Source organism: Hyperoodon ampullatus (assembly GCF_949752795.1).
Source record: "Hyperoodon ampullatus genome assembly, chromosome: 12".
NCBI lineage: Eukaryota > Metazoa > Chordata > Mammalia > Artiodactyla > Ziphiidae > Hyperoodon > Hyperoodon ampullatus.
In genome coordinates, this window is record NC_136925.1 from 73,588,464 (window position 1) to 73,615,494 (window position 27,031).

The 27,031-nt window shown below is 36.8% G+C and overlaps 1 protein-coding gene across 1 annotated transcript in view; it reads right to left on the reverse strand.

Moving 5' to 3' along the window:
- The window catches only part of PPIL4 (peptidylprolyl isomerase like 4), a gene marked incomplete at its 5' end in the record, with an annotated part of 33,994 nt that extends 7,308 nt beyond the window's left edge, over positions 1-26,686 (reverse strand). The window contains 11 exons of the mRNA XM_079716557.1: positions 4,545-4,641; positions 7,058-7,169; positions 11,908-11,974; positions 13,517-13,641; positions 17,979-18,095; positions 18,846-18,942; positions 19,749-19,891; positions 20,486-20,603; positions 21,216-21,280; positions 21,368-21,435; positions 26,617-26,686. Coding sequence (XP_079572683.1) covers positions 4,545-4,641; positions 7,058-7,169; positions 11,908-11,974; positions 13,517-13,641; positions 17,979-18,095; positions 18,846-18,942; positions 19,749-19,891; positions 20,486-20,603; positions 21,216-21,280; positions 21,368-21,435; positions 26,617-26,686 — 1,079 coding nt within the window. The remainder of the gene's footprint in view (positions 1-4,544; positions 4,642-7,057; positions 7,170-11,907; positions 11,975-13,516; positions 13,642-17,978; positions 18,096-18,845; positions 18,943-19,748; positions 19,892-20,485; positions 20,604-21,215; positions 21,281-21,367; positions 21,436-26,616) is intronic.
- Positions 26,687-27,031: the final 345 nt, after the last annotated feature.

Below are 27,031 nucleotides of genomic sequence, written 5' to 3' on the forward strand. Positions count from 1 at the left end.
CCCGCGTACCGCAAAAAAAAAATAAATAAATAAGGAAGGATATTTGTCAATAATGAAAAACTTAAACTTAGAAAATGAGGCACATTTTGAACTAGAAAAAATTAAGACATTATAAACCCCAATGCCAGAGAAGCTGTAGAGATGAAAAATACACTCATGTGACTCTTCTTTTGAGTGTAAATTAGTTCAGTCCTATAGGAGAAAATTTAGCAATGCATATCAATAGTTATCATGTTTAACTTCAAATAAGAATTTATAAAAAATAAAATAACAGTAAGTTAAATGAACATAAGAACAGCTGTCCCTCATTATCCACAGGGGATTTGTTCCAGGATCCCCTGAGGATACCAAAAGCTGCAGATGCTCAAGTCCTTTATATAAATGGCATAGTGTTTGCATATAACCTACGCACATCCTCCTTTATACTTCAAATCATCTCATTACTTTAAAACCTAACACAATGTAAATGCTATGTAAACAGTTGTAAATACAACACAAATGCTAGTAAATAGCTGCCTGCACAGCAAATTGAAGTTTTGCTTTTTGGAACTTTCTGGAATACTTTTCCTGAATATTTTCCATCTACAGTTGGAAATCCATGGATGCGGAACCTGCAGATACAGAGGGCCAACTGTATACATAACAGGATTTTTTTTTAGGATTATTTTTAATAACAGAAACTAAGAACAATAAACAGCCTAGTAATAAAGATATACTTAAATACATCAGGGTATTTCAACTGATATATTACCATAAAGGAAGTTATTAACAATGACAAATGAATGCTATTAAATAACCTGGAATGGTTTATAAAAAATTAAAAGTGGAAAAAGCTTGAAGCAAAAACTGTATATACCACACAGCCATTATAACTTTATAAAGCTTTATTATAAAGGATCAAGGCTTGAGAGGAACAAGAAGAAATAAAAAGTATCATTTGCCTAGGTGGTAGAACTATGAGTGAATCATTTTTAAATTTCACATAAATGTTATAAAAATTGTAATAATATGTTTTGATTCAGAAGTAAGTGTTTAATATACTATAATGTCTTAGAATAAGAGAAAATGTAAGACTATTAGAACCTCTTCTAAAAGTAATCTTAAACTCTAAAACAGACTCTGAGGAAGGCTGACAAGGACTAGAACAGTGGTTTTCAAAAGAAAGACTAGGAGGAAGCCCAAAACGCAGAGCTATTTTAGTGGCATGTGGGACTAGAGTAACAGTAGACACACTTCCCTCAGGACTAGGGTTTCACCATGCCACAGCTCTAGGCTTCCTCAGCAATGTCTCTCATTCAGTAGGAAAACACTGCAACTTCTGGCTTTTCACAAGACGGCTAATGACAGCTAATCAGCCTGTACCGTCCTATTATTACTCCATTATCTCCAACTTCTCTTCTCCTTTATACCATGTCGCAATGTCTCCACAGTACCTTCTGGATGGTCTCCTTCTCCAGAGACAAATTCAATAGTCCTTGCCTATGATTTCACCTCAGTGTTTGCTCTACACGTGCTGCTCCCTGTCCAAAGTGCTTCAGAGTGGGCTTCCCTGGTGGCGCAGTGGTTAAGAATCCGCCTGCCAATGCAGGGGACACGGGTTCGAGCCCTGGTCCGGGAAGATCCCACATGCTGCGGAGCAACTAAGCCCGTGTACCACAACTACTGAGCCCGTGCTCTAGAGCCCATGAGGCACAACTACTGATCCCGTGTGCCACAACTACTGAAGCCCGCGCGCCTAGAGCCCGCGCTCCACAAGAGAAGCCACCGCAATGAGAAGCCCGCGCACCGCAACGAAGAGTAGCCTCCGCTCGCCGCAACTAGAGAAAGCCCGCGCACAGCAACAAAGACCCAATGCAGCCAAAACTAAATAAATAAGTAAATAAATATTTAAAATAATAATAAACTATTCAAAGAAAGTGCTTCGGAGCTTCAGAGTGTTTCAAACTACTGATCATAATCCATCAATGAGGTGTAAAATCCAGTTAGTGGGTCACCAAAAGCCAGCATTTTAAAATAACATAGACTAGAAAATAGAGTACATGGCATCTAATGAAAATATTATTTTATAACACTGTTGTTTCAATTATGTGCGTGTGTGTGTGTGTGTGTGAGAATGACTATACTGTACTGAGTCAAGATGTAAACTGTATTCAGTGGATCGCAGATAAAGAAAATATTGATAGTATCCCACCTCAGCCCTCCCCTCCCCCCATATTCCACCTGTAGCTTTAACGTCACTACTTATAGTACTACTTGAGGATCCTCTGACCCCTTACCTCTATTATGAGTCCCATATCCCACAAATGCACTTCTCTGCAACACTCCAGACATATTTAATTAATGGTGATTATTTAATATCTGTTCTTAATATCTTTAAGGTCCAGGGGCTACATTTCATTGTGAAACTTCACTGGGCATGTAACAGATGCCAAATAAGTATCGGCTGATTACTTGTAATACCACCAAGACACTTGTTGTATCTCTTCCTTCCTTGCTCATCCACTGTCTTCTACTCACCACTACAATCAAGACTTTTAGAAGATGTCAAATCTCTCCAAAATCCTACTTTGTGATCTCCCTGTCCTCTTTTCCCCAATTACTTCCCTGAGGTCTAGTGCAGCCAAGTTAAACTTCTCTCTTCTACTTCTATTTTTGAATCTTCTTATTAATGGTTTAACAGCACCTTCTCTCTCATGACCTATAAAGTACATCCCATGTCTTTCTAACTGACTTATCTGTACTTAGATTATCATCAGAATCCCCTTTCTTCACCGTGGTAATAATCTATGTGAAAATATATATATATGTGCTACATATGAAGACATATGTTCTGTCCCTCTATAATTGTACCTATAATTTGTAGATTACAAATGACTTGCTAAAATGAAACCTATCAATTACCAGGAACGTAAAGATCATCCTACTGGGTCAGATTCATGAATTCCTTTCTCTTGTTCAGTATGCTGTTTGTGAATAATGAATAGTGGTTTGCACCAGGACATGCCTGTCTTCTCCATCCACTTCAAAAGGTTGAAAGCAGCACTGTTCAATACTAGCCATGGGTAGTGGTTTAAATTTAAATTAATTAAAATTAAACAAGTTTTAAAATCCAGTTCCTCCGTCCATTTCTCAAGCTCGATAACCACACGTGGTTAGCAGCCATACTGGACAGTGGAGATACAGCACATTTCTATCACTGCAGGAAGTCCTGTTAGCGCTGGCCTAGAGACTGATTCTCAAACACACCGAGTTCCTTTCTTAACTCTCAGTAATCTATCATCTTGAATTTAAAACACTTTAATACTAGGTATCCTTCCTTTTCAGCCTGAACACCCGCTATGCGGGGAAGATGCCTCCTTCTACTTTATACTCCACAGCTGACCTTCCTTTCATTTGTCCTACACACTTCCCTTCTTCCAGCTGCAGTTTCTAGTGGTTGGCCTCAATTTAATTTCAAAGATTTGGTGAATAAATCTCCAGTGTATTCCATCCACACCTTTTATGATTCTAAGATTTCAATCATACCCCCTCTAATGTCCATGTTTTCAGACCAATCTTAGTTTACTGTTTGGTTTGTCTGTATGTGAAAGCCTCTTTTCACGCTGATTATGTCAGTATACTCCAGACTTTATCCAACTCTAACACCTTACAATGCTTTGTGCATTAGATAGCCAATACAATAAAAAACATTTAACAGGTCAACCTGATATTCATCTTTCCTGATGAATACTTGGGAAAAAAATGTCTATATAGTATGGGCAAAGAGAATCCCTAAAACACCAACAGAAACCAGGAAACAAAGAAACTACTTACGAGAAAGAATCACAAAAGAAATAACGTTTGCCATGTATGGAGTGATAGATTTATAATGAGAATATCAATGAACAAACTAAAATGACATAATATGAAAAGTATGTTTCATTGCTTCTTATTTGTCTCAGCCTAAAACTTGAAAGAATCTATAAACTAAAGGGTCAAGTCAATGGATTTCTTTTTAATCCTATAAAAGTCAACTCCTGTACACACTAGGAGCCCAATAAATATTTGTGGCTAGACTGACAATGTATTCTATGCAGAAGGAAGCAATCTAATAACGTAAAACAACAGGATTGTGTCATCTACAAATTCACCAACTCCAAAGAAGTTAAACATATAAGAAGGGTTAACACAAAGTGTTTAGCTTAGCTATAACAAAGAAATTGCTGACTATGAGAAATTTAAAACATTAAGATTATATATAGAAAATACAACTCTTACCTGCAGATCTTCTGAGAATAAGAGATAACCTAAGTGTAGGGAGGTAAAAGAATTAAGCTCAAAACTTCTTTCAGCCTTACTTTCTCCATACAATAGAGAATATACTGAAAAAGCAAAGTATACATATGTAAAATGGTGAAAAGAGGTAACAATAAACTAAGTGATTTCTTCACAAACCATCTGGATTCAGGAACTTGTCTTCTATAGCTTTTTTATAAAGTATCACACTCAACTCTCCAGATTGGATGGTCAATACGTATTGACCAACTGGTTCTTGTGAAGGATACTCCTGTTTGGGCTTTACTTTATCTTTCAGAACCAAATTAGATGGTTTATTCTGTTCCTTTTCATACTCCTTGAAATCACTCTTGGTGTATTTCCCACCTATTTATTTAAAAAAAGAAGAAACAACCTAGTAAGAAAATCACCTGATTCATCAAGAACAATAATTATTTTATAAGAGGTATAATATATAAGAACTATTTATAAGTGGCATATATATCAGGGGATAGAAAAAGGCTGAGAAGAAAACAAAAGAATCATAGTAATTCATTCTCCACCACTATTTTAACTGAAATCAGATATCCATTTTGCTAGGTAGCCAGATGCTGCCCCCTAATGACATACATGAATATTACAACACCAAACTTCCAAATCCTAAATCACACAGTGAATACAATCACTGGAAAATAATTCAGGGTTCAAGTAGAGCCATTAAGTCTATGAGAACATTAGGCCCAAAGGTAATTGAGAGCTTGGGACCTGTGTCTGAGATCTGAGAGGCTTATAAGCATCAAAGACAAGATGAATCTATTTGGCAATTCCAGAAGCTTTGTAAAGGAAAAGGGCCAGTAGGCAAAGTTTCATATAAATGTGAAACAGACAATTTTAAGAGTTAAAATACTGGTAACTGTAACAAACAGGCATCATTTCATCACTGAAAAATATGTGCCATGTGCCTGCCATTAGAAGTCTCACTATGGATGAAGCAGTTATGGTATATAGTAGAAGGAGCAACAGATCAAAGTGAGAAGTTCTGGATTCAAATCTTGACTCTAGTGGGAGGTCCTAGGTAGGACACTTCAATTCTCTGAAAGTCATTCTCTTCATTTAGGAACTGAAAATAATATCAACATTTCACAATGCTGTTGGAATCATTAAACAAGGCAATAAGGAAAAGTACTTAGCACTGTGAATGGTACACAAGATATGTTCAATTTCTTAAAATGTGAATCCATAATATACAGAATTATCTCAGGAACTTCCCTGGTGGCGCAGTGGTTGAGAGTCCGCCTGCCGATGCAGGGGACACGGGTTCGTGGCCCAGGTCCGGGAAGATCCCACATGCCGCGGAGCGGCTGGGCCCGTGAGCCATGGCCGCTGAGCCTGTGCGTCCAGAGCCTGTGCTCCGCAACGGGAGAGGCCACAACAGTGAGAGGCCCGCGTACAGCAAAAAAAAAAAAAAAAAAAAAAAGAGTAGCCCCCGCTTGCCGCAACTAGAGAAAAGTCCGCGCGCAATAAGAAAGACCCAATGCAGCCAAAAATAAATAAATTTATAAAAAATAAATAAATAAAAACACTGCATCAGCAATCAAAAACCCGTAGTATTTCGGTATACACAGATTCAACCCTAAGTTTGTTATGCCACCACTAGCAGAAATTTGATATATATATGCATATGTGGGATGTCATATGTGTAGGGATAGGACCTAGTACACAGAAGATCTTTTCAATTTTGTACCATATGACAACTAAGACAAACAAACTTTATAAAAAAGAATTTTTAAAAAAATTTATTTGTTTTTGGCTACGTTGGGTCTTCACTGATGTGCATGGGCTTTCTCTAGTTGTGGCAAGCGGGAGCTACTCTTTGTTGCAGTGCACGGGCTTCTCATCCCGGTGGCTTCTCTTGTTGCGGAGCACGGGCTCTAGGCACATGGGCTTCAGTAGTTGTGGCACACGGGCTTAGCTGCTCCGCAGCATGTGGGATCTTCCCAGACCACAGCTCAAACCCATGTCCCCTGCACTGGCAGGTGGATTCTTAACCACTGCACCACCAGGAAAGCCCCAGAAAAAAGAATTTTTAAGAGTTTTGCATCTAGAGGAGCCATACCACCAAATGATAATTACTTTGGAAACATGTTATGTCTGCAATGGGTAATTATAAGTAATTTATAATACAGTCAAACATAGAAAGTATATTCATCATCAGTTTAAAATACACATATGCATCAGATAGAGAAGGACAAATATCATATGATATCACTTATATGTGGAATCTAAAAAAATAGTACAAATGAACTTATTTACAAAATAGAAATAGAGTTACAGATGCAGAAAACAATCTTATGGTTAACAGGGGGATGGGGGAGTGAGATAAATGGGGAGATTGGGCTTGACATATACACACTACAATATATAAAATAGATAACTAATAAGGACCTACTATATAGCACAGGAACACTACTCAATATGTAATGACCTACATGGGAAAAGAATCTAAAAAAGAGTAGATATATGTATATGTATAACTGAATCACTTTGCTGTGTACCTGAAACTAACACAACATTGTAAATCAATTATACTTCAGTAAAAATTTAAAAAAAAAACAAACAAATATACACACTCACACACACATACCCCCATCTTATATACTAGATGGCAGCTAGGTAAAATCAAATAGCAGGAGTTACATCACTGAACACTTCTAATTAACAACACTGTCAAAAGAGATACACACACACACACACACACACGATGCAAAGCAGAACAGAAACAAAGGAAGAGGAACCAACATACCTTTTCCTTTCCATTTAACCTTTGCAACAGACTGGCTAAAGTCCACATGTATTCTTCTGTCATCTATAAGTACATTGTCCATTTTGAAGAACGCTTTCTCACAATCTTCTTCCTGATAGTAATTATAAAAACTCAAGCATAAATCTTTATGGAAAAGATTTCTGCAGCTAGAACAAATACTGAAAATACAAAAAGTTTCTTGTTACTAAAACTAAAATTTGAATACTTACTATGCACCAAATGCTGTTAAATGCTTTGCATCTATTATCTCAATTAACTCTGATAACAACCTCATGAGGTATTACCTATTATTACCTCCATTTTCTCAAAGAGAAAACAGAGGTTTAGAGAGGTACGGAAGTTGCTAAAGGGCACACAGTTGGCAAGGGCGAGAGCCAGGATTTGAACCGAGGCAGTCTGATTGCAGTGCACATACATATACTTACCAACTGTGTTATACAAATCCATAATCCCTTTTACTCATAACCCAAAAATATCCTGAAAACTGTTTTTATAAATTTGGTGTTAAAATCCATGTGACAGCAAAACCTAATGGAAGGATAAACCTTAACTTATTCTACTTAGTATGAATATTCATTTGTTTCCACAGCAGAAGTATTTCTGTGATTATGGAATGCTGACCCAGAAGTGTGCCACATAATCCAGAGATATGTGTGTTGCACACACACACACACACAAACACGCAGTATTACATTTCTAAATTCTGAAAAAGTCTGAAATGGGAACAGCTATTCCCAAGGGTTTTGGATAATGGATTGTGGGCCTATGATACCAAGGTCCATGTTACATAAGAATCCTTATCAGTAACTCTGCAAGCCCTACATCACCATTTCTGACATCTGAAGACTAGAAATGACACATTTCAATCCAGCACTGATCAATTTTCTCCTAGGTCCCTGGAAACTTATTTTTTTGTCTGTTTACAGCTCAACTAGAAACAATCCAAAGAGAAGCAGATAAAAGAACTAGTTATAATCATATTTATTTATAATGTATGTCAAGAATTAAATGGAATATAAACTCCAAGGGACAAAACTTTATTCATCTTTGAATCTACATCATTTAGACCATCATCTGGCACATGGTAGGCAATCAGTGCATGTTTGATAAATCTGACTGATGACCCTTAGGCAGGCATAATTTCATCACTGTGCCATTTCCCCAAAGAGAAAATTCTCAGATACTTTTTTTTCAGGAGGATCATATTTGCAAATACTCAATTTACTTATACCTAAACAATAGTTAAGGAATCTCTTCAAAATTTAGATTAAACACAACATTGTAAATCAACTACACTTCAATTAAAAATTATAAAAAACACATATGGAAATGCATGCAAAGGACAAAAATATCCAAGAAAATCTTTAAGAAGAACAAAGTTGGAGGACTCACACTACCAGATATCAAGACATTATAAAGCTATAGTAATTCACACAATTTGAGAGTGGTGCAAGGACAGACAAATCGACCAGTGCAGCAGTGTGGCATCCAGAAACAGACTTTACACACGTGGACACCGGATTCATGACAAAGTGGGTACTGAAGAGTTATGCGAATGGGTCAACCTTTTTAACGAAGTTTGCTGGGTCACCTGGCTATCTTATGCAAGAAAAATGAAATTTAACATGACACACATAACATACAAAAATCAAATTTCAGATCTAAATGGGAGAGATAATTTCGCAACAAAGCTTCTAAAGATAGCATAGAGAATATTTTCATGACTTCAGGTAGGCAAACATCTTTAAAAATAGGCAATAAGGAAAAAAAGCTGACAAACTGAACTAAAAATTAGAAATTTCTGCTTATCAAAAGACACCATTAAGAAAGGGGAAAAGGCAATCCACTGAGCAGCAGACACCTTCAACACATACAACCAAAAAAAGAGTTTGTACCCAGAAAGTACAGAGAATTCTTACAAATCAATAAAAAGGCACAAACACCCAATCCCAAAGTGGCCAAGTCTTCAACAGGTACTTCATTTTTATAAAGGACGTTTAAATGGCAATAAACATATGAAAAGGGGCTCAAGCAGGAAAATGCAAAATAAAGCCACAATAAGATACCACTACACACCCACCAGAGTGGATAAAACTTAAAAGACAGACCATACCAAGAGTTGGTAAAGCTACAGAATAATAGGGACTCCCATACATTGCTAGTGGAAGTGAAAATTAGGATAATCCCTTTGGAAAGCTGACTGGAATTATCTCCTGAAGCTACACCTACCCTATGACCCAGCAATTCCCTCTTGGATATATACCCAACAAAAATGCATACATTTGTACACTGAAAGACATGACAGAAAGGGTTTAGAGCAGCACCATTCATAGTAGCCAAAACTGGGAAAGACCCAAATGTCCATCAACAGCAGACTGGAAATCTAAATAATGTTATATACACACAATGAAATACCATATGGCAATGAAAATTTACATACACACAATAAAATACTATGTCAGTGAAAATTTACATACAAACATAAAATACCGTATTTCCAATGAAAATTAACAAAAAAGTTAAAAGCTACATGCAGTAACGAACAAATCTCACAAATGTTAACACTGAGCAAAAGAAGCTAGACACCAAAAACACATATTGTGTTTACACTGATATCAAGTTTAAAATTAGACAAAATCTATGATATCAGAAGTAGCAGCAATGGGGAAGTTTGTGGAAGGGGACACAGGTGAAGCCTCTGGGATTCCAGTAATTTTTTTTCTGCTCACGTTTTATTCCTTGACCTGGGTGGTGATTTACATGAGTGCATTAACTGTGATTAATTCATCAAGCTGTTCACTCATGAGCTGCACGTTTTCAGCATGAATTTCATTCCTCAGTTTTAAAAAAATTTTGATCAGATTATTATCTGATTATTATTATCCAAATCAGATTATCCAAAGCATAGAGAACATGCAAAAAAGACTCAGTGATGGACACTTACAAAGAGGCTACCGCTCATGATAATTACAAAGCAGAATAATGTAGCTTAATCTAATTTTCAAGAAAAGAGAAAGGCTACAAAAGATTCACCTCAGGGACTCCCCCGGTGGCACAGTGGTTAAGAATATGCCTGCCAATTCAAGGGACACGGGTTCGATCCCTGGTCCGGGAAGATCCCACATGCCGCAGAGCAACTAAGTCTGTGAGCCACAACTACTGAGCCCGTGTGCCACAACTACTGAAGCCCGCATGCCTAGAGCCCGTGCTCCACAACAAGAGAAGCCACCGCAATGAGAAGCCCGCATACCACAACGAAGAGTAGCCCCCGCTCGCCGCAACCAGAGAAAGCCCACGCTCAGCAACGAAGACCCAACGCAGCCAAAAATAAATAAATAAAAGATTCACCTCAAAAACTGAAATGTTGAATCATGATAAAGAATCCATAGATTCTAGAACCACTCTATGCTCTACAGTTGACCTGAGCTATGTATTCATGGCAAATGGGATACCTGCAGAAGATATTAGTCTATCTGCCATAAACAAAATGAAATTATGTTTGTAAGCAAATAAACAATAGAATCTATGCTCAGTGATGGAATAACACTGTCAAGTTGACAAAAAGTATTCACAGCAAACTAAAGGTAGAGATCTCCTTTCTGCTGACACCAATGTACCTTGTAAATATTATTTCTGGTACACCTGACAGTGTCTAGGTATAATGTGTTATGTGTCTGTCTTCCTCAACCCTCCATTATTCATCTTGTACCCCTAGGGCCTACCGCAGTGCCTGAAATATAAAAGGTGTTCGATAAGTACTTTGGAATAACTATAACTTAAAATGAGCTACTATTAGACATACTTCAGTCCAAAGCTGCAAAAAGAAATAACGTAGCCTAGCAAAATGGCTAAACACATTGGGAACAGCATCAGACATATCTAAGTTCAAATCCTAAGAGCAAATACAAGCTTTTGTATTTATTTATCAGATGAAGAAAAGTGCAAAGAAGAAACAGAATTAATACAAATGTTCCTAGTCACTGTATAAGTCACATTTAAATTTGATGGTTTTTTTTTTAAAGAATTACACTAAATTTATGAGTATTAACAACATTTTAAATCTGAACAATTTTATAAATATGGGTGGTAGTTAATATTTGTTACATAAAATGTTAATTGAGTTATTAACTATTTCTTTGAAAATAAAACAGCGGACAGAAGGCTATGACATTCACTAGGTACATGATTTTAAACAAGTCATGCTACCACTGTGTGTCTCAGTTTACTTATTTGGAGAAGGAGGACAGTACCTATCTCAGAGTTGTGAGGATTAAATGCAGGTCAAATAGCATAATGCTTGCTTAAAGAAAATTACTTGAGTAACATAAGCTGTCATTCCTATTATAGATCTAGAGAGTACCATCTAATCTAATACTCAAGTTTTACTTATAAGGAAGATAATGCCTAGAAAGAAGAATTCTAAATAAACTGCCAAATATCATAGAACAGTTGGTCAGTGATAGAGCTGAAATTAATATCTAGATCGTAACACCCAGATTGGTTCTCTATTACTCAATTATTATATCTACCTAAATAGCACTGAAAAATTATTTATCGAATGTGAAGAACTTTACCTAAAACTTTAAAATTTTAAAGATACATTCATGTAGGTTGAAACTGAACTTAAAGTAAAGATACATATATTGACATTGATAGATGTTAAATTTATCCCCTATTTGAATATAACAAAGTTATTTTTCTTGGGTGCCTAAAGAAAGGGCAAACTAATTTTCTAATCTTAGAGACTAGAAAAAGCTCTATATATTTTCACACTTTAATACCATAGAACAAAAAAAATACAAATTTAATATATCTATATTATGACCTACTTTTTCAAATTCAATAAAAGCATAACACAGGGATTCTCCAGTCTTCCAATCCCGGATAACTTCACAACTGAAAAAAAGTTTGGAAAAAAGTGACTTTAAAGAAAAAGCATTCACTCTTACTCTTCAAAAGTAAAAAACAAAATAAGCCAAAGTTAAATTCACAGAACTATATTTCTCCAAATCTCTTCAATAATAACTATTTTTAAAAAAATAGTTCACCAGTCTAGAAACTAAATTATCTAGATTCTACTATAAATGCCCTATCTAGGCCTACAATCCTAAATTCCCAAAACACTGAAGGAAGAATAAGATAAAAATATTTAATTTTCCTTTGGCAAAGGGAAATTACTGTTAAAAATCCTTTTAAATCGTAATTTATTTGTAGTCCAAATACAGATGAATTACAGATTATCTAATGTCACTGTAGAATAATGCACACACATTCATACATATACACCTGTTTAGTAAACTTACGATTTGGGGTTTTTGAATTTTAATATAAACCAAGCTCAAATGTAATCGCATAAGTCTAGCTATTATACAGAACTAATCCATCTTAACCAAGTGAAAGGGCCAATAAGAATTTAAAGCACCTGGCTTAATCCTTTTTCCTCATGTATCTCAAGTCTCATTTTAAACACATGAAATGAAACAGGGATATAAAACACTGTGAGAGAAAGGAAAAGTAATCACATTATAGCATATGGTTCAGCTGTTACAATATTTAAGTATACATGAAAATGTAAATATTGAACAAATATCTAACCAAAATTATGATACAACCAAAGTAGTAGGCAGGGAGAATGAAGAGGGCAGGATAGAAATAGAGGTGAATCCTCATCTTCCCTAGCAAGAAGTTAGAATAGAATGTCTCCAATTTAAAAATAAGAAATAGCAGTACAGGAAATATTTTTATAAAGATGATATATTATAAGTGAGTAGAGGAATAAAGTCAGGTAGTCTTTTATAGAAAGATTTTTCTTTCAATAGGAAGAATAAAGAATGACTTCATAGAAGGAAAAACATGAAATGAAAGGAAATTCTACACTTGATCTTAGCCAAAAGGCCGAGAAGCGATGAAAGGAAATTCTAAACTTAAAATAATATTTTTAAATCAATTATAAAATATTCCCCTTTCTCACAGAAACACTAGTTTCATAAACTTTTGCATTAATAATACAAGGAAAATTAACCAAAAGAAAAATTTTAGAAAAATTAGATTCAAATTAATTTTGACATAGGTTGCTGGTAATTCTAGGGAGAATTTAAATGAGATAGATATTTAAAATATTAAAGAAGAATACTACAGAACTAGACTTAAACTGTTCCATTCACTTCCTGTTTTATAGCTGAAAATGTCTGTGCTGGGAGTGAGAGAATCATTCAATAATGTATAATGCACACACACACATTATAATATATATACACACATATATCTACACATACACATTTACATACATGTTTTTCTTCCCTACTGTCCAACAGACTCATCTGTAAAACTCACCGGTATAAAATTCACTTTGAGTTCACAGACTCATCAAAAATGTTATTAGAAAACCACCAACTAATACCTAGCTTTTCTAAATCTTTCACTAATTCTAGAGACTACCTTCTTATTGGCCCAAATCTTGAGAATATTATCTCCAGATCTTCATCTGTGGTCACTGGATTCAATTTACACACAAAGAGCACATTTTCTGGAGGTTTAATATCTGCATCAGGTAGGTCTCCCACCTAAATGATAAATAAACAAGAATATAAATCAACTCCTTTAGTTAATTCGCATTCTAAATATCCCGTATTTAGCCCACAATGCTGATTCCCTGAAATATCTAAATTTACATTATAAACTACAGGCTTAGGAAAAGAAATCTTAATAGATTTCAAAATTCAAAACTCCATGCTTCCTAGCAGTAACAATATTAATAGCCAAAATATTTACCAGACTCCTACTTTGTGTGAAGACCATGTTTGGTACTTCATATACATTACTGCCAATTCTTAAAACAGCCATGCAATTTCCATTTTACTTTTCCTTGAGTAAAGTAAAATTCAAAAAGGTTAAATAACTAACTAGCCCAGGGTCACACAGTTGTAAGCAACAGAGATGGGATTTGAACTCAGGTCTACCTGGCTTCAAAGTCCCAATTTTATCTCCACTTTTTCTTTCTTCAAGTATTTAATATATTTTTCAAAGAATTTATATGAAGTATATCTAAGTTATGAAGCATGAAAATAAAAACACCCATGATGCCACCAACTAGCTTAAGAACTGAAATGTCCCCTGATCCCATTATCCCTCTGCCTCTCTCACCACGAGTGAGCTTTTTGGTTTTCCTTTCTGGCCATTCCCTTACAGATCTTTATAGAGTTCTGCCACATAAGTATATACCCCTAAGTAACATTTGGTTAGTTTTACTTGTTTTTAAACTTTTGAAAAATACCGTCATGCTGAATCTAGCCTTCAGCAATAAGTAATGCCCAATTCTTCTCCACATTATTGCTCAGTATGGAACACCAACAATTCCTGGATAGTGTTTCTAGCTTTGTAATCTCACCCTCACTATCATCTTCTACTTCAGTCAAACCAAAGTCAACTTCATGGTCAACTACTGTGCTGAGCCGAGCCTACCACTTCCTACTAAAGAACTAGAGAGGGTGACAGTAAGAGAAAAGCATGATATGATGATGGTGTTGTTTTCCTTGTGGGAAAAGTATGTTGACCATGAGCCTTTAGATGGGGAAACAATACATCTTCATACATATATTCAAAAACTCTCAGAGATGATTTCAGGTAAGATTACTATATAAAGTGTTTCCTCTTGGATAAACACATTAAAAAAAAGAGAGAGAAATCTTGAAAATCATAAACAGTAAGAATCAACTGAGCCAGTAAGATCTGCTCAGTGTCTCTAAGTCTATCAAAAGATAGCAATAACCTATGCCCAATAAGCAGCATTACAACATATATGGGGAAGAGCAAATCAGTAAAAATCCCCAAAGGCACCTATAATGGCAGAAATACATCTAATGGAAGCACAAATGAGAAAAAAAGTTAATGAGTTAAAAAAGAACTTGTTATCCTACTTAGTCAAAGATAACTTTAAAATACTACAAGGAAATTTAAAATATTCATAAGCCATGAAGGTCAAAACAATATTGCAAAACACTAGCTGAATTACCATTACATTATATACAAATAAAGAGAAACTGATGTTCTTAGAAAATAGAGGAAACTTGTTAATTGTGAGAACTGAAAGGACACAGGATCACCTAATGGAACAGCTAAAATCCAAAACACCGACAACACCAAGTGCTAACAAGGATGTAGAACAACAGGAAGTCTCATTCTTGCTGGTGTGAAGGCAAAATGGTAATTCAATTTGGAAGAGAATTTGGCCGTTTCTTACAAAGCTAAACCATACAATCCAGCAATTGTGCTCCTAGGTATTTACTCAAATGAGTTAAAAATTATGTCCACACGAAGTTCTACATACAAATGTTTATAGCAGCTTTATTCATATTTGCCAAAACTTGGAAGCAACCAAGATATTTAATAGGTGAATGGATAAACAAACTGTGGTAGACCCATATGAAATATTATGTAACTATCAAGAGAAATGAGCTATCAAGCCATGAAAAGACATGGAGGAACCTTAAGTATATGTTGCTAAGTGAAGGAAGCCAATCTGAAAAGGCTACACACTGTATGATTCCAATTAAATGACATTCTGGAAAAGGCAAAACTATGCAGACAGTAGAAAAAGATACTGGATGCCAGGAGTTAGGGGGATGAACAGGTGGAGCACAGAAGACTTTCAAGGCAGTGAAACTATTCTGTACAAAACATGGCATTTGTCAACACAAAGAGTGAATCCTAATGTAAATTATGGATTTTAGTTAATAATAATTTATCAATATTGGCTCACCAATTGTAACAAATGTACCACACTAATGGAAGATGCTAATTAAAAAGGTAAACTGTTGGGGAGGGTGAAGGGAGTACATAGGAACTCTCTGTACTTCTTGTTCAACTTTTCTGTAAATCTAGAACTACTCTATAAAATAAAGTCTATTTATTAAAAACAAAACAAGAAAAGGAATCCACAAGTCCATTTTGATAATGAATATATGATAAGTGGACATAATAAAGGAGTACTCTTCCTTACAAAAGAAGGCAGGCTGACAAGTGTGGAAAAAAATGGCAGAGTTGGGAAATCACCACTTTACACCCATCAGAGTCAAGACTGGTTCAAGCAATAGTCACGGATGGCTAAGAAATCCAGAGGGACAGTTTGACAAGGAATAAGATATCTGAAGGTCTCAAAGTGCCTTGCTACAGATGGCTTATTAGTTGCAAGGGGAAAACAGAAACTATGTAGTGGAGACCCCAGACAATGGATTACCTTGACCAAGTGATCAAAATGAACACTTTCCAATGAGAGGCAGATGGATATTATCCGCCTCCAGATGTGACATCTGAGAAGGATACAATGTCACCTATGTAGTACTCTGGCTGTGGGTGTATAACCTGAATCTTAATCACAAGGCAACAGCAGATAAATCTAAATTGAAGAATATTCTACAAAATAAATGACCTGTATTCTTCAAAAATGTTAACGTAATGAAAAACAAGGCAAGTTAAGGAATTCTTCCAGTAAAGAGATTAGAGCAACATGACAACTAAATGCAACAGATGATTGATCATGAGCTGGATTCTAGACTGGCAGGAAAAAAAAAGCTATGAAGGATATTACTGAAGTAACTGACAAAACTGCAATGTAGACTGTAATTTCTATCAATTTTAAATTTCATGATTTTGATATCTATACTGTGAATATGTAGGATAATATTGTTGCTCTTAGGAAATACACACTAATGAAAGAGAAAAGATATCTGCACCGCAATTTCAAATGGTCCTCCCAAAACAGTATGTGTGTATGTGCATGTATAATCAGAGACAAGAGAGGGAGAGGAGAGAGAGAGAGAGAAAATGAATGATCAAAGCAGATGTGGCAAAATGTTAAAAATGGGTGAATCTGGGTAAAAGGTATATAGAAGTTGTCTGCGTTATTTGTAATTTTTCTGTAAATTTGAAATTATCTGAAAATAAAAAGTTTAAAGAATACGTTAACTCCTCCTATGCTGGCATAAACTTTCTATACTTTGTTGATGAAAGCTCTGATGATAAGCTCATGTTCTTTCCCTTATAAATCACTTACTCTTGCTGCCCAGGTGCTCAAAGGATTTTTCTTTTAAGTCCAGTAATTTTCTTAGAATTTGTCTTGGTGTTGGCTATTCTGGGTCAATATTCTCAGATAACACAGTGTGCTCATTAAACTGTATATTTTTAATTTTTTTTAATTCAGTAAAGTTTTCTTGAATTATAATCTATAGTATTTGTTCCTTCAGACTAGTGATGCTAATACAAATTTTAAAACAGATAATGAACCTGAAAGCTCTACTATATAAAATAATGATAGTAATAAAAACTTAATTATTATCCATCCATTCCAATATTATTGATGACCTACTATGTGAAAGGTATACCTATTCCACAAAAATAAGAAATGGAAAAAATGCCTAGTAGGTCAAGTAATCATTTACTGAATAACTGTTCCCCAAACGACTTCATATTGCTAGTAATACAGAAAAGAGTATACTTTACAGTGTTCAATTTCTGCCCAGGTTTTATGCTGTACTTAGTATTTTACTATTTAATCTCAATACTTGAGATGTACAAAGAATTATTCTCAAATATACTTAAATTTCAGTCCAAGAAACTCTTTAAAAATGAGATGAGTATAAACAACTGAAACCCAATTAATATTTGTAAGCTGGATATCCACTTCCCATTTTTTTAAAGAGGCACTTAGCACTATATTAATAGTGGAATCAAATCTGTTTACTTTCATATGTGTTATTATGTCATACAAAATTTAATCCAGAAAAAAACTCTTAGCTAAATTTTTAAATATTTTAAAGACTATCAAAAAGTCAGAAATAAACTCACAATGAGTATGTATTAAATACATTGCTGAAAAACTATTTGAACAAAGTAATTATCTTACCATTTCTAGTAGAATAGCTTGAGTTTTGGCCTCTTTTTCTGCCTTTATTTCTTCGACTTCTTCAGCCGATCTTCCTTTGAAATCATCAATTTCTTCATCTGCTCCTATTCGACCACTCTGTTAAGGCAGAAGTTATTCATATATATATTTAAAGAATAGAAAAATCTAAGAAACATGAGAGACATTATGCTTTATCCTTAGTTCCATCAAATGTGTTAGAACATTTGTTTCACGAATGTGAAACAAACTTACAAACCTCTGAAAATTGATTTAGATGAATTCAATAATACTAGCCAGACTAGGCATCTAATTTATTTTAAAATCAAAATAAACATTTATATAGGAACTACCTGGTATCCAACTAAGTGCTGAATACAGAAGATAAATGATTTTAGAAATTAAGCATTAAATCCCAACTATAAAGATAAATTCAGCTTTGAGGAAGCCTCATATGCAGAAATTTTTACCTTAAAAGATCTGAGGGAAAAAGTCTCCATTATGCCACAGAAATTTCTGGGTTTTAGCCTGGCTCAAAAGTATCCCCAGTTGAAAAGTTCCTTCACAAGCTGATAATTTAATTTAGCCTTAAAGCTACACTCCTATCTAGAGTTAAGAGATAAGAGAAATATTTCCCCAAGGTATTCATATAAGCTTCCAGAGCTAAGGAAAGAATATTAGGGAAATAAAAAGATAGGTAGAAAAATGAGTATCTCCCTGGAAGAGAAAAAAGAACTCTAAACTTGTCCTAGTATTATTGATCAAGCAAGATAATCATTCTGAAGAAACAAGTTTTAATAAGGTAAAAAGCAAATTTTATGCAAAACATTAATATGTATATACATTCAATCACGAGAAAACTCTACTTACATCTAGTTGTTCCCTTGTAGGTTCTGGTGATCGATCAGGAATTAACAGATCAGGAGGATCATCAAATGGATCATCTAAAATCACTGTATGATTTATCCTTACAAAATAAATCCAAGTCAAACGTTACATTTATGTCATTTCAGAATCCATGTTTTACTTTCTATAAAAATTATAACAAATATCTTAAGTATCCCTAACACCAAAAAAACCCATAAGCTCTTAAATTTTATTGCACAAGGATATTACTAGTGTATACTTTCACAATTAGTGTTATTGTTTTTGATTGTTTGATATCATATATTGTATTTATTACTCTGCATTACGCTAAGATGTAATATAAATGACTAAATCTTAGTAATTTTGTCATATCTCTCAATAATCTGCATTTTTTAAAAGCTAAAGGATTAATAATTCCTCCCAACATAAGCATTTATAATTAGTACAAGTATTTTTTTTTCTAATTAATTTATTTATTTTTGCTGTGTTGGGTCTTCGTTTCTGTGCGAGGGCTTTCTCTAGTTGTGGCAAGCGGGGGCCATGCTTCATCGCGGTGCGCGGGCCTCTCACTATCGTGGCCTCTCTTGTCGTGGAGCACAGGCTCCAGATGCGCAGGCTCAGTAGTTGTGGCTCACGGGCCTAGGTGCTCCGCGGCATGTGGGATCCTCCCAGACCAGGGCTCGAACCCGTGTCCCCTGCATTAGCAGGCAGATTCTCAACCACTGCGCCACCAGGGAAGACCCACAAGTATTTTTTTAAATAAACGTCTTCTCTATTATAAAGATTCTTATAGTCACACATTTTAGAATTATCCAAAAACCAGTCCTACATATGCCATCCCCATTACCTGTCAAACATCACATATAAAACACTCTAGTACATTTCAATACTAAACTATAACCATACCTGATATCTTGATATGGTACAAAGTCCTTATCAACAAAGGTCTCATTAATTTTCTTAATTATGTCCATGCCTTCTGTCACCTCACCAAACACTGTATGAACACCATCAAGGTAATCTAGATTATCTCCTGTTGTAATAAGAAACTATATAGAAAGACATAGAATAAATACAAATATATATATAATTCAAACTGAAATCAGTTACAAAAGACTACATTAATTGCATGAATTCTCACCTACTTGTCACTACTACTAAGTATAAGGCACAAAGCTTAACCGTAAAATATCAATAAATACAGATGCTCTGATTGTTTAAAATACTTGAACAAACCAAATCTCAGTTTTTTCACATGTAAACTGTGAGGGAAAAGAAGCATCTACTCCAATGGGGCTGTTATGACAATGAATGAAAGGGGCTCAGCATGACCTGTTTTGAAATAAGTAATCAATACTGAAACGGGCCACAGTGTGAACAGTGATATTCCAGGAATGGTGGGATTGTAGGTAATGTTATTTTCATCTTTGTGCTTTTCTGTATTTTCTAAATTCCTCCCAATGGACATGCTTTACTTTTAAAAGAACAAAATAATAAGGATTTTTTTAACATAGGAAAAAATAGTGTCACTTTTTTCTTCTAACAAATATCTTTGATTGAAATTCTCTCATTACTAGAAAGTTTACAAAGATAATTTTGTGGGTTCCCTCCAGCAAAACTCATCTCCTCTCCCATTTCCTAACCTGAGATCCATGCTGATCACTGCCATTGTTCACCATGGACACAGTGCCCTTCTTCTTGTGCTTAATTCTTGGCACTTTTTCAGCATCGAAAAAGCTTGCTTGATCACCATACAGTTGACTAAAAATACATATAATAAGGTTATAAAATATAAGTATACTCAACATGAAATATAAAACTACTAGGGTTACATACAGGGCGCTAGGGTTAACATATAAGGTTATCATTTGTTTTTGGTTTTTTTTGGCTGCGCGCATGGCTTGCAGGATGGAACCCGTGCCCGCTGCAGTGGAAGGGGAGAGTCTTAACCACTGGACTGCCAGGGAAGTCCCAGGCTACCATTTCTTTATAGAAATACCACTATGATTCAAAATATTCCTTTTATTTGCTATAGACATTTATGGAACTTGGGAAAAATCTATATTTGAACCATATTTTAAAATGCAGACAGAAATATGCTACTTAACATTGTTAAGAGGCAATTTTTTTTTTTTTTTGCGGTACACGGGCCTCTCACTGTTGTGGCCTCTCCCGTTGCGGAGCACAGGCTCCGGACGTGCAGGCTCAGCGGCCACGGCTCACGGGCTCAGCCGCTCCGCGGCATGTGGGATCTTCCCAGACTGGGGCATGAAACCGTGTCCCCTGAATCGGCAGGCGGACTCTCAACCACTGCGCCACCAGGGAAGCCCGAGGCAATTCTATTTTTACTCATTTGAAAATGAAAGAACTTACCCAAAAACTGACTCTCCTCCACGGCCAGTCCCTGTAGGATCACCAGTCTGTATGATAAAATCCCTCTATAATATATAGGATACTTTGTTAATTCAGAGAGCTTGCTAGATAGTTCCAATAACGAAGAACATGACTAATATCCACCAACTCACCTGTACATTGTGAATAAGGCAATAATTGTAATATTTTATTTTGCACAACTTCAGGAAATTCAAGCAAGCTGAAAGAAAGTAAATAGTAAATTTATCACAGTAGTTCACAAATATATTTTTAACCAAGTAAAAGCACAGTTAGTATAGTTTAATTTCTAAGTTACCATACAAAAACTTCCCCAAATGGTCAAATGTCCAAAGCCATTGAAAAAGGTAGTAATCCTAGAAAAAGGCAATATGTTTTAAATTATCATTTTATTCTCTTTTTCTTTGGATTTCTTGGGCATCTGAACTGTATAGAAAACTGAAACTTATCTGGGATAAGCAATCATTTTGTTGATGAACTGATTTCGTAAGAGAAAAAAAAACTGAAAAGGACACTATGACTGCAAAGGATCTAGCAGACTATCTGAAAACAGGTACAGATTACTTATATTAGAGAAGACAAAATATCTGGGACCATTTTTTTCCATAATGATTAAACAGCCCTTCATAAAAATCTATATACTTATCATGTACCATGTTTTGTAAATAAACTCACTCATTTACCCAATAAACACTGACTGAGAATCTATCTGGGACCATTTTTTTCACAATGATTAAACAGACCTTCATAAAAATCCATGTACTTATCATGTACCATGTTTTTTTTAATAAATTCACTCATTTATCCAATAAACACTGACTGAGAATCTTCTAAGTACCTGTCACTGTTGTTAGATCAAATGCCATTAAAACTCGATCTCTGCCCTTAACAAGTTTATAGTCTAGTTGTAGAGAAACATGCTAACAACTTCTCAAGGCACTAAGCTAGAAACCAAACAGACAGAAAGACATATGAGGTGGTCCGTGCCCTCAAGGAGCTTATACTAAACTAGGGTCCTTTCACCTGAACACAAATAGTTACAATAGTGGGCACACCTGATAATACCATCTGTGCACTTAAATGGTACAAAGTTTAAAAGTGGTTTTAAATATGCCACACAAGTTGAAAAGAGATTGTTTCTGGCTGGGGAAATGAGAAGACCTTCTGGAGGCTTAAGGGAGCATTAAAAGAACTGGATTGGCAGAGAGTAGAGAGTGGGCATTTCAAGCTGGGAAGACATTATGAAATACCCTGGAAGTGGGAATTTAAATGTTTTGGGGAGGGTCCAGGAGACTAGTCTAACTTCTATAACTTCTCCAGTGACACAGAGGAATAGAGGATTAAAAAGCTGGAGAGGTAAGACGGAGCCAAGTTATTGGAGGTTCTTGAATATCAGGCTTTTGATAATTTTTCTAGAAAAAAAATGTATTCCTGGAGTTACTGTTAAACATATAGGAGTAGTCCTTTAACTAGAAAACAAAAATGATGAATCTAAGTAGTGATCAACAATGGTTGCCAAAATCTTTAGGTGAAAAGCTAATGGGAACACTATAACAGATATATCAGGTAGACAGGCCTGAACCACTAACCAATTTTAACATCACAAAAAGATCCAACCAGACATCAAGTGCCTCCTGAATATGATGCAGCTGGAAGTACAGACTACCTGATATGAAATATTCTTGCCAAAAACATTAAACCTGAATCTGATCAAGGCTCTGGATCTAAGTAGCAATTCATGAGAAATAGAAGGGATAGAATAATATACTAAAAGATACAACAGGGATAAAATCAGTCAAATCCAAAATGAGAAAAATCTACAAATGACCCAGGTTCTTTCTCAAAAATTTTTCAGGGAAAAAAGGGGGGTGGGGGGATCTTACAGATTAAAAGATATTTAAGAGATGTATCAACCAATATAACATATGGACCTTCTTACAAGACTAGACTAAACACACTCTTATCATACAATCCAGCAATCATGTTCCTTTGCATTTACCCAAAGGATGTGGAAACAGGTCTATGCAAAAACTTGCACACGGATGTTTATAGCAGCTTTATTCATAACTGCCAAAATCTGGAAGCAATCAAGATGTCCTTCAGTAAGTGAATGGATAAATAATCTGTGGTACAACCAGACAATGAAATATTATTCAAGGCAAAAAGAATTGAGATATCAAGCCATGAGAAGACGGGGACACCTAAAATGCATTACTCAGTGAAAGAAGTCAATCTGAAAGGCTACATACCATATGGTTCCATCTGTATAACATTCTGGAAAAAGCAAAACTATGGACACAATAAAAGATAAGTGGTTGCCAGGAGATGCAGGGGAAGGGAATGAACAGGCAGAGCACAGAGGATTTTTAGGGCAGTGAAATTACTCTGTATGATACTGTAATGGTGGATACATGTCACTATACATTTGTCCAAAGCCACAGAATGCACACCACCAAGAGTGTACCCTAACATAAATAATGGACTTTGGGTGATAATGATGTGTCAATACAGGTTCATCAAATGTACCACTGTAGTAACAAATGTAAAGTATGTACCATGTTACATGGTAGAAACATTACAAATGTACCATTCTGGTGGGAGGTAGGACAGTGGCAGAGGCCTGTGCACTGGGGGTAGGGGGAATACGGGAAATCTCTGTACCTTCACCTCAGTTTTGCTATGAACCTTAAAGTGCTTTAAAAAAATACAAGTCTTGGGCTTCCCTGGTGGCGCAGTGGTTGAGAATGTGCCTGCCAATGCAGGGGACACGGGTTCAAGCCCTGGTCTGGGAGGATCCCACATGCCGCGGAGCAACTAGGCCCGTGAGCCACAACTACTGAGCCTGCGCGTCTGGAGCCTGTGCTCCGCAGCGAGAGAGGCCGCGACAGTGAGAGGCCCGCGCACCACGATGAAGAGCGGCCCCCTCTTGCCACAACTAGAGAAAGCCCTCGCACAGAAACGAAGACCCAACACAGCAAAAATTAATTAATTAATTAATAAACTCCTACCCCCATCTTCTTAAAAAAAGAAAAATAATTACTTTAAAAAATAATAATAATAAATAAATAAATAAATAAAGTCTTAATTTTAAAATGCGGTGGGGGAGAACCTATAGATTAAAAGATATTTAAGAGGGACTTCCCTGGCGGTCCAGTGGTTAAGACTCTGTGCTTCCAATGCAGGGGATGCGGGTTCCATCCCTGGCGGGGGAACTAAGATCGCCCAAGCTGAGGGGTGAGGCAAAAAAAATAATAAAAATAAAAATAAAAATTTAAACATCCAGTGGAGTGGGGCTATAAATGAAACATTTCACAACTGTTAAACAGAAGCTGATCATCAGCACACGAGGGTTCATTTACATGATTCTACTTCTATGTATGTTTCAAGTTTTCTATAATAAAAAGGTTTAAAAAAAAAGAAAAAGAAGGGAGAGAAGGAGGGAGGAAAAAAGAAGAATAAGTCTGGATATATTTACTATAAACTGATAAGTAGTTACATATAGAAGTAGACACCCAATCACATGCTTACAAATATATACAAATAGGGTGGACTTATGTTTTTAGTGTCCCAAGCTATCTTTGCAGAAACACTGCTTGTCCATTTTGTCCATGTTAATTAGGTGAGATAACCCTACCTCCCCTTTAGTCTCTCATAGTTCTACGGAAAAAGGCCCACTCACTTGCCAGGTGCTGCTCCACATGGAGAGTGTCAAAGTCAAAGGAAAGCAAATCCAAGGGATGAAAAATACAATTCCCTATAAAATCCTGTGTACCCCCTGGTCCTGCCATCCTTAAAGCTTACCCCAGTAACATGAGGCAATCAACTGTTTTCTTTAAGCCAGTTTGTGCTGAGTTTCTATCACTTGCACAAAGAATCCTAATACAACACATATATTTGCATTACTCGATATAATGAACCTTTGGTGTCTGCCCTCAAAGTGTCAGGCACTGCAGTAGGTGCTCAGGATATAGAGACAATTAAGACACAGTCCCTATTCTCTTAAGAGTTTATATTCTTGAGAGGAGACCAAGACTTGCAAATTAATTCCAGGAAAATAGGTAAATGTATAACAAAATATGTACTGTGATTTATAAAAGACCTGAGACAGAACACAAGAAACCAATCGAACTCTGCTTAGGGACACTGGAGAGTTTCACAGAAGAGATCATGCTTGATCTGAAAGTTGAATAATAAGCAGGAACTTTGCCAAAAGGACAACAGCGGAGAGAAATGCGGGGTAGAGGCAAGAGTATGAGAAAGGCATAGAGGTATGGCTGAGTGTTGAGGGGTGGCGGTAAGTGAGCGTGGGATAAAGTGTAGCACGTCAGAAGGCACTCATGGTACCATATTGCAGCTTGTTTCATCTTCTTTCACAGACTGCATTCCACGGGGGTAGGCCCCTGATTGTAACTAAACTCTCCTGGTCTCCAGCTTCTCCCCACTCTGAAACATTCTCCACACTGCTACTTATTATCGTCCTAAAACAAGAAGTTTGCCATGCCTCCATCCTGCTCTTAAACCCTTCAAAGACTCTGGGCTTCAGTAGGGTACACAAGGCTATTCACGACCTGACCTAACCTAAAAACGTATACAATCAGACTCGCAGTCTGCCATTCCACTGTCAAGCTACGCGGATCTACTTGCTATTTCCAGAAAATTCCAAGCAAACAAGAAAACCCTCGCTCCCACTCATCTTTCAAAGAGCTAGTTCAAGTACTCTGATTTCTTTGCTAGCTTTGCTTCTCCCCGCCCCCTGCCAAAATTACACCCTCCTCTGGTTTCCATGGCAATTTACACATTCTTCCACTACAACGCTTAAGAAATTAAATGGGTTGCGGCGCCTATTTCTCCCAATGGAAAATTAGACCCTCAAGGGTAAGAGGACCATCCTACGGCTTGGCACAAAGTCTCGCATAGTGGGCGATCAATGAGTGTTTGCTAAGGTTGGGTGCACACCTCTGGACAGCCCTTCCTCCAGCCACGAGGGATGCCCACACTCACGGCTCCAAGCCCATCCTCCGTGCTTTCATCAGGATATACTGATTACACACCAAGGAATACTGCTTGCTTTCCTCTGACTAGTGAAAAGCAGTAAAGCCGCAAAAGCTATGGGCATTGTATACGCTGCATTACACACACACACACACACACACACACACGCATTTAATAACCACAAGCACCCGCCACCCGGACCCAGCACCAGATGCGGAGAAGGGCTGCTCCTCAAAAAAACTTTTCAACCAAGGCCCGCTAATAAAACAGCGCAGTCGCGGGCACCATCAGCCCAGAAGCTCCAACCAGTCCACGGGGACCTGGCATAAAAGGCAAAGTGGGGAAAGCAGATAGCGGCCCGGCGGAGAGGTGAGCGGGGCCCGGGCCTCACCGCGCGGCCGCTCCTCCGTGTACAAGTCGATGACGACGTCGCCCAAGGTGGTCTCCAGCAGAACCGCCATGGCGCCCGCTCCTCCTCGGCAACAAGCCCCAGGGGTGACAGGCGCAGCCCGACGTCAACTACGCCAGGCGTCACCCTCGGCGCGACGCCTTTTACGTCATCCCTCCGGCGACAACGCCCCCTTCCGGGAGGCTCCTTTGGGCGGATCTGGTCGGTGCCCCGCCTCCCCCGGCTGTTGGGTGGTGCCCTGGGTCCCGCCCATGGCGCGGCCCTTTTGAAAATCGTCCTTAGCCCTTGACGACTGGCGCGGAAGCCTGTCACTCAAAGGGGCTTCTGTGAAGGATTTGTGACCCTTTTGTGTCCATCTCAAGAATGGGGCGCTCTTGTACTGTTGGTGGGAATGTAA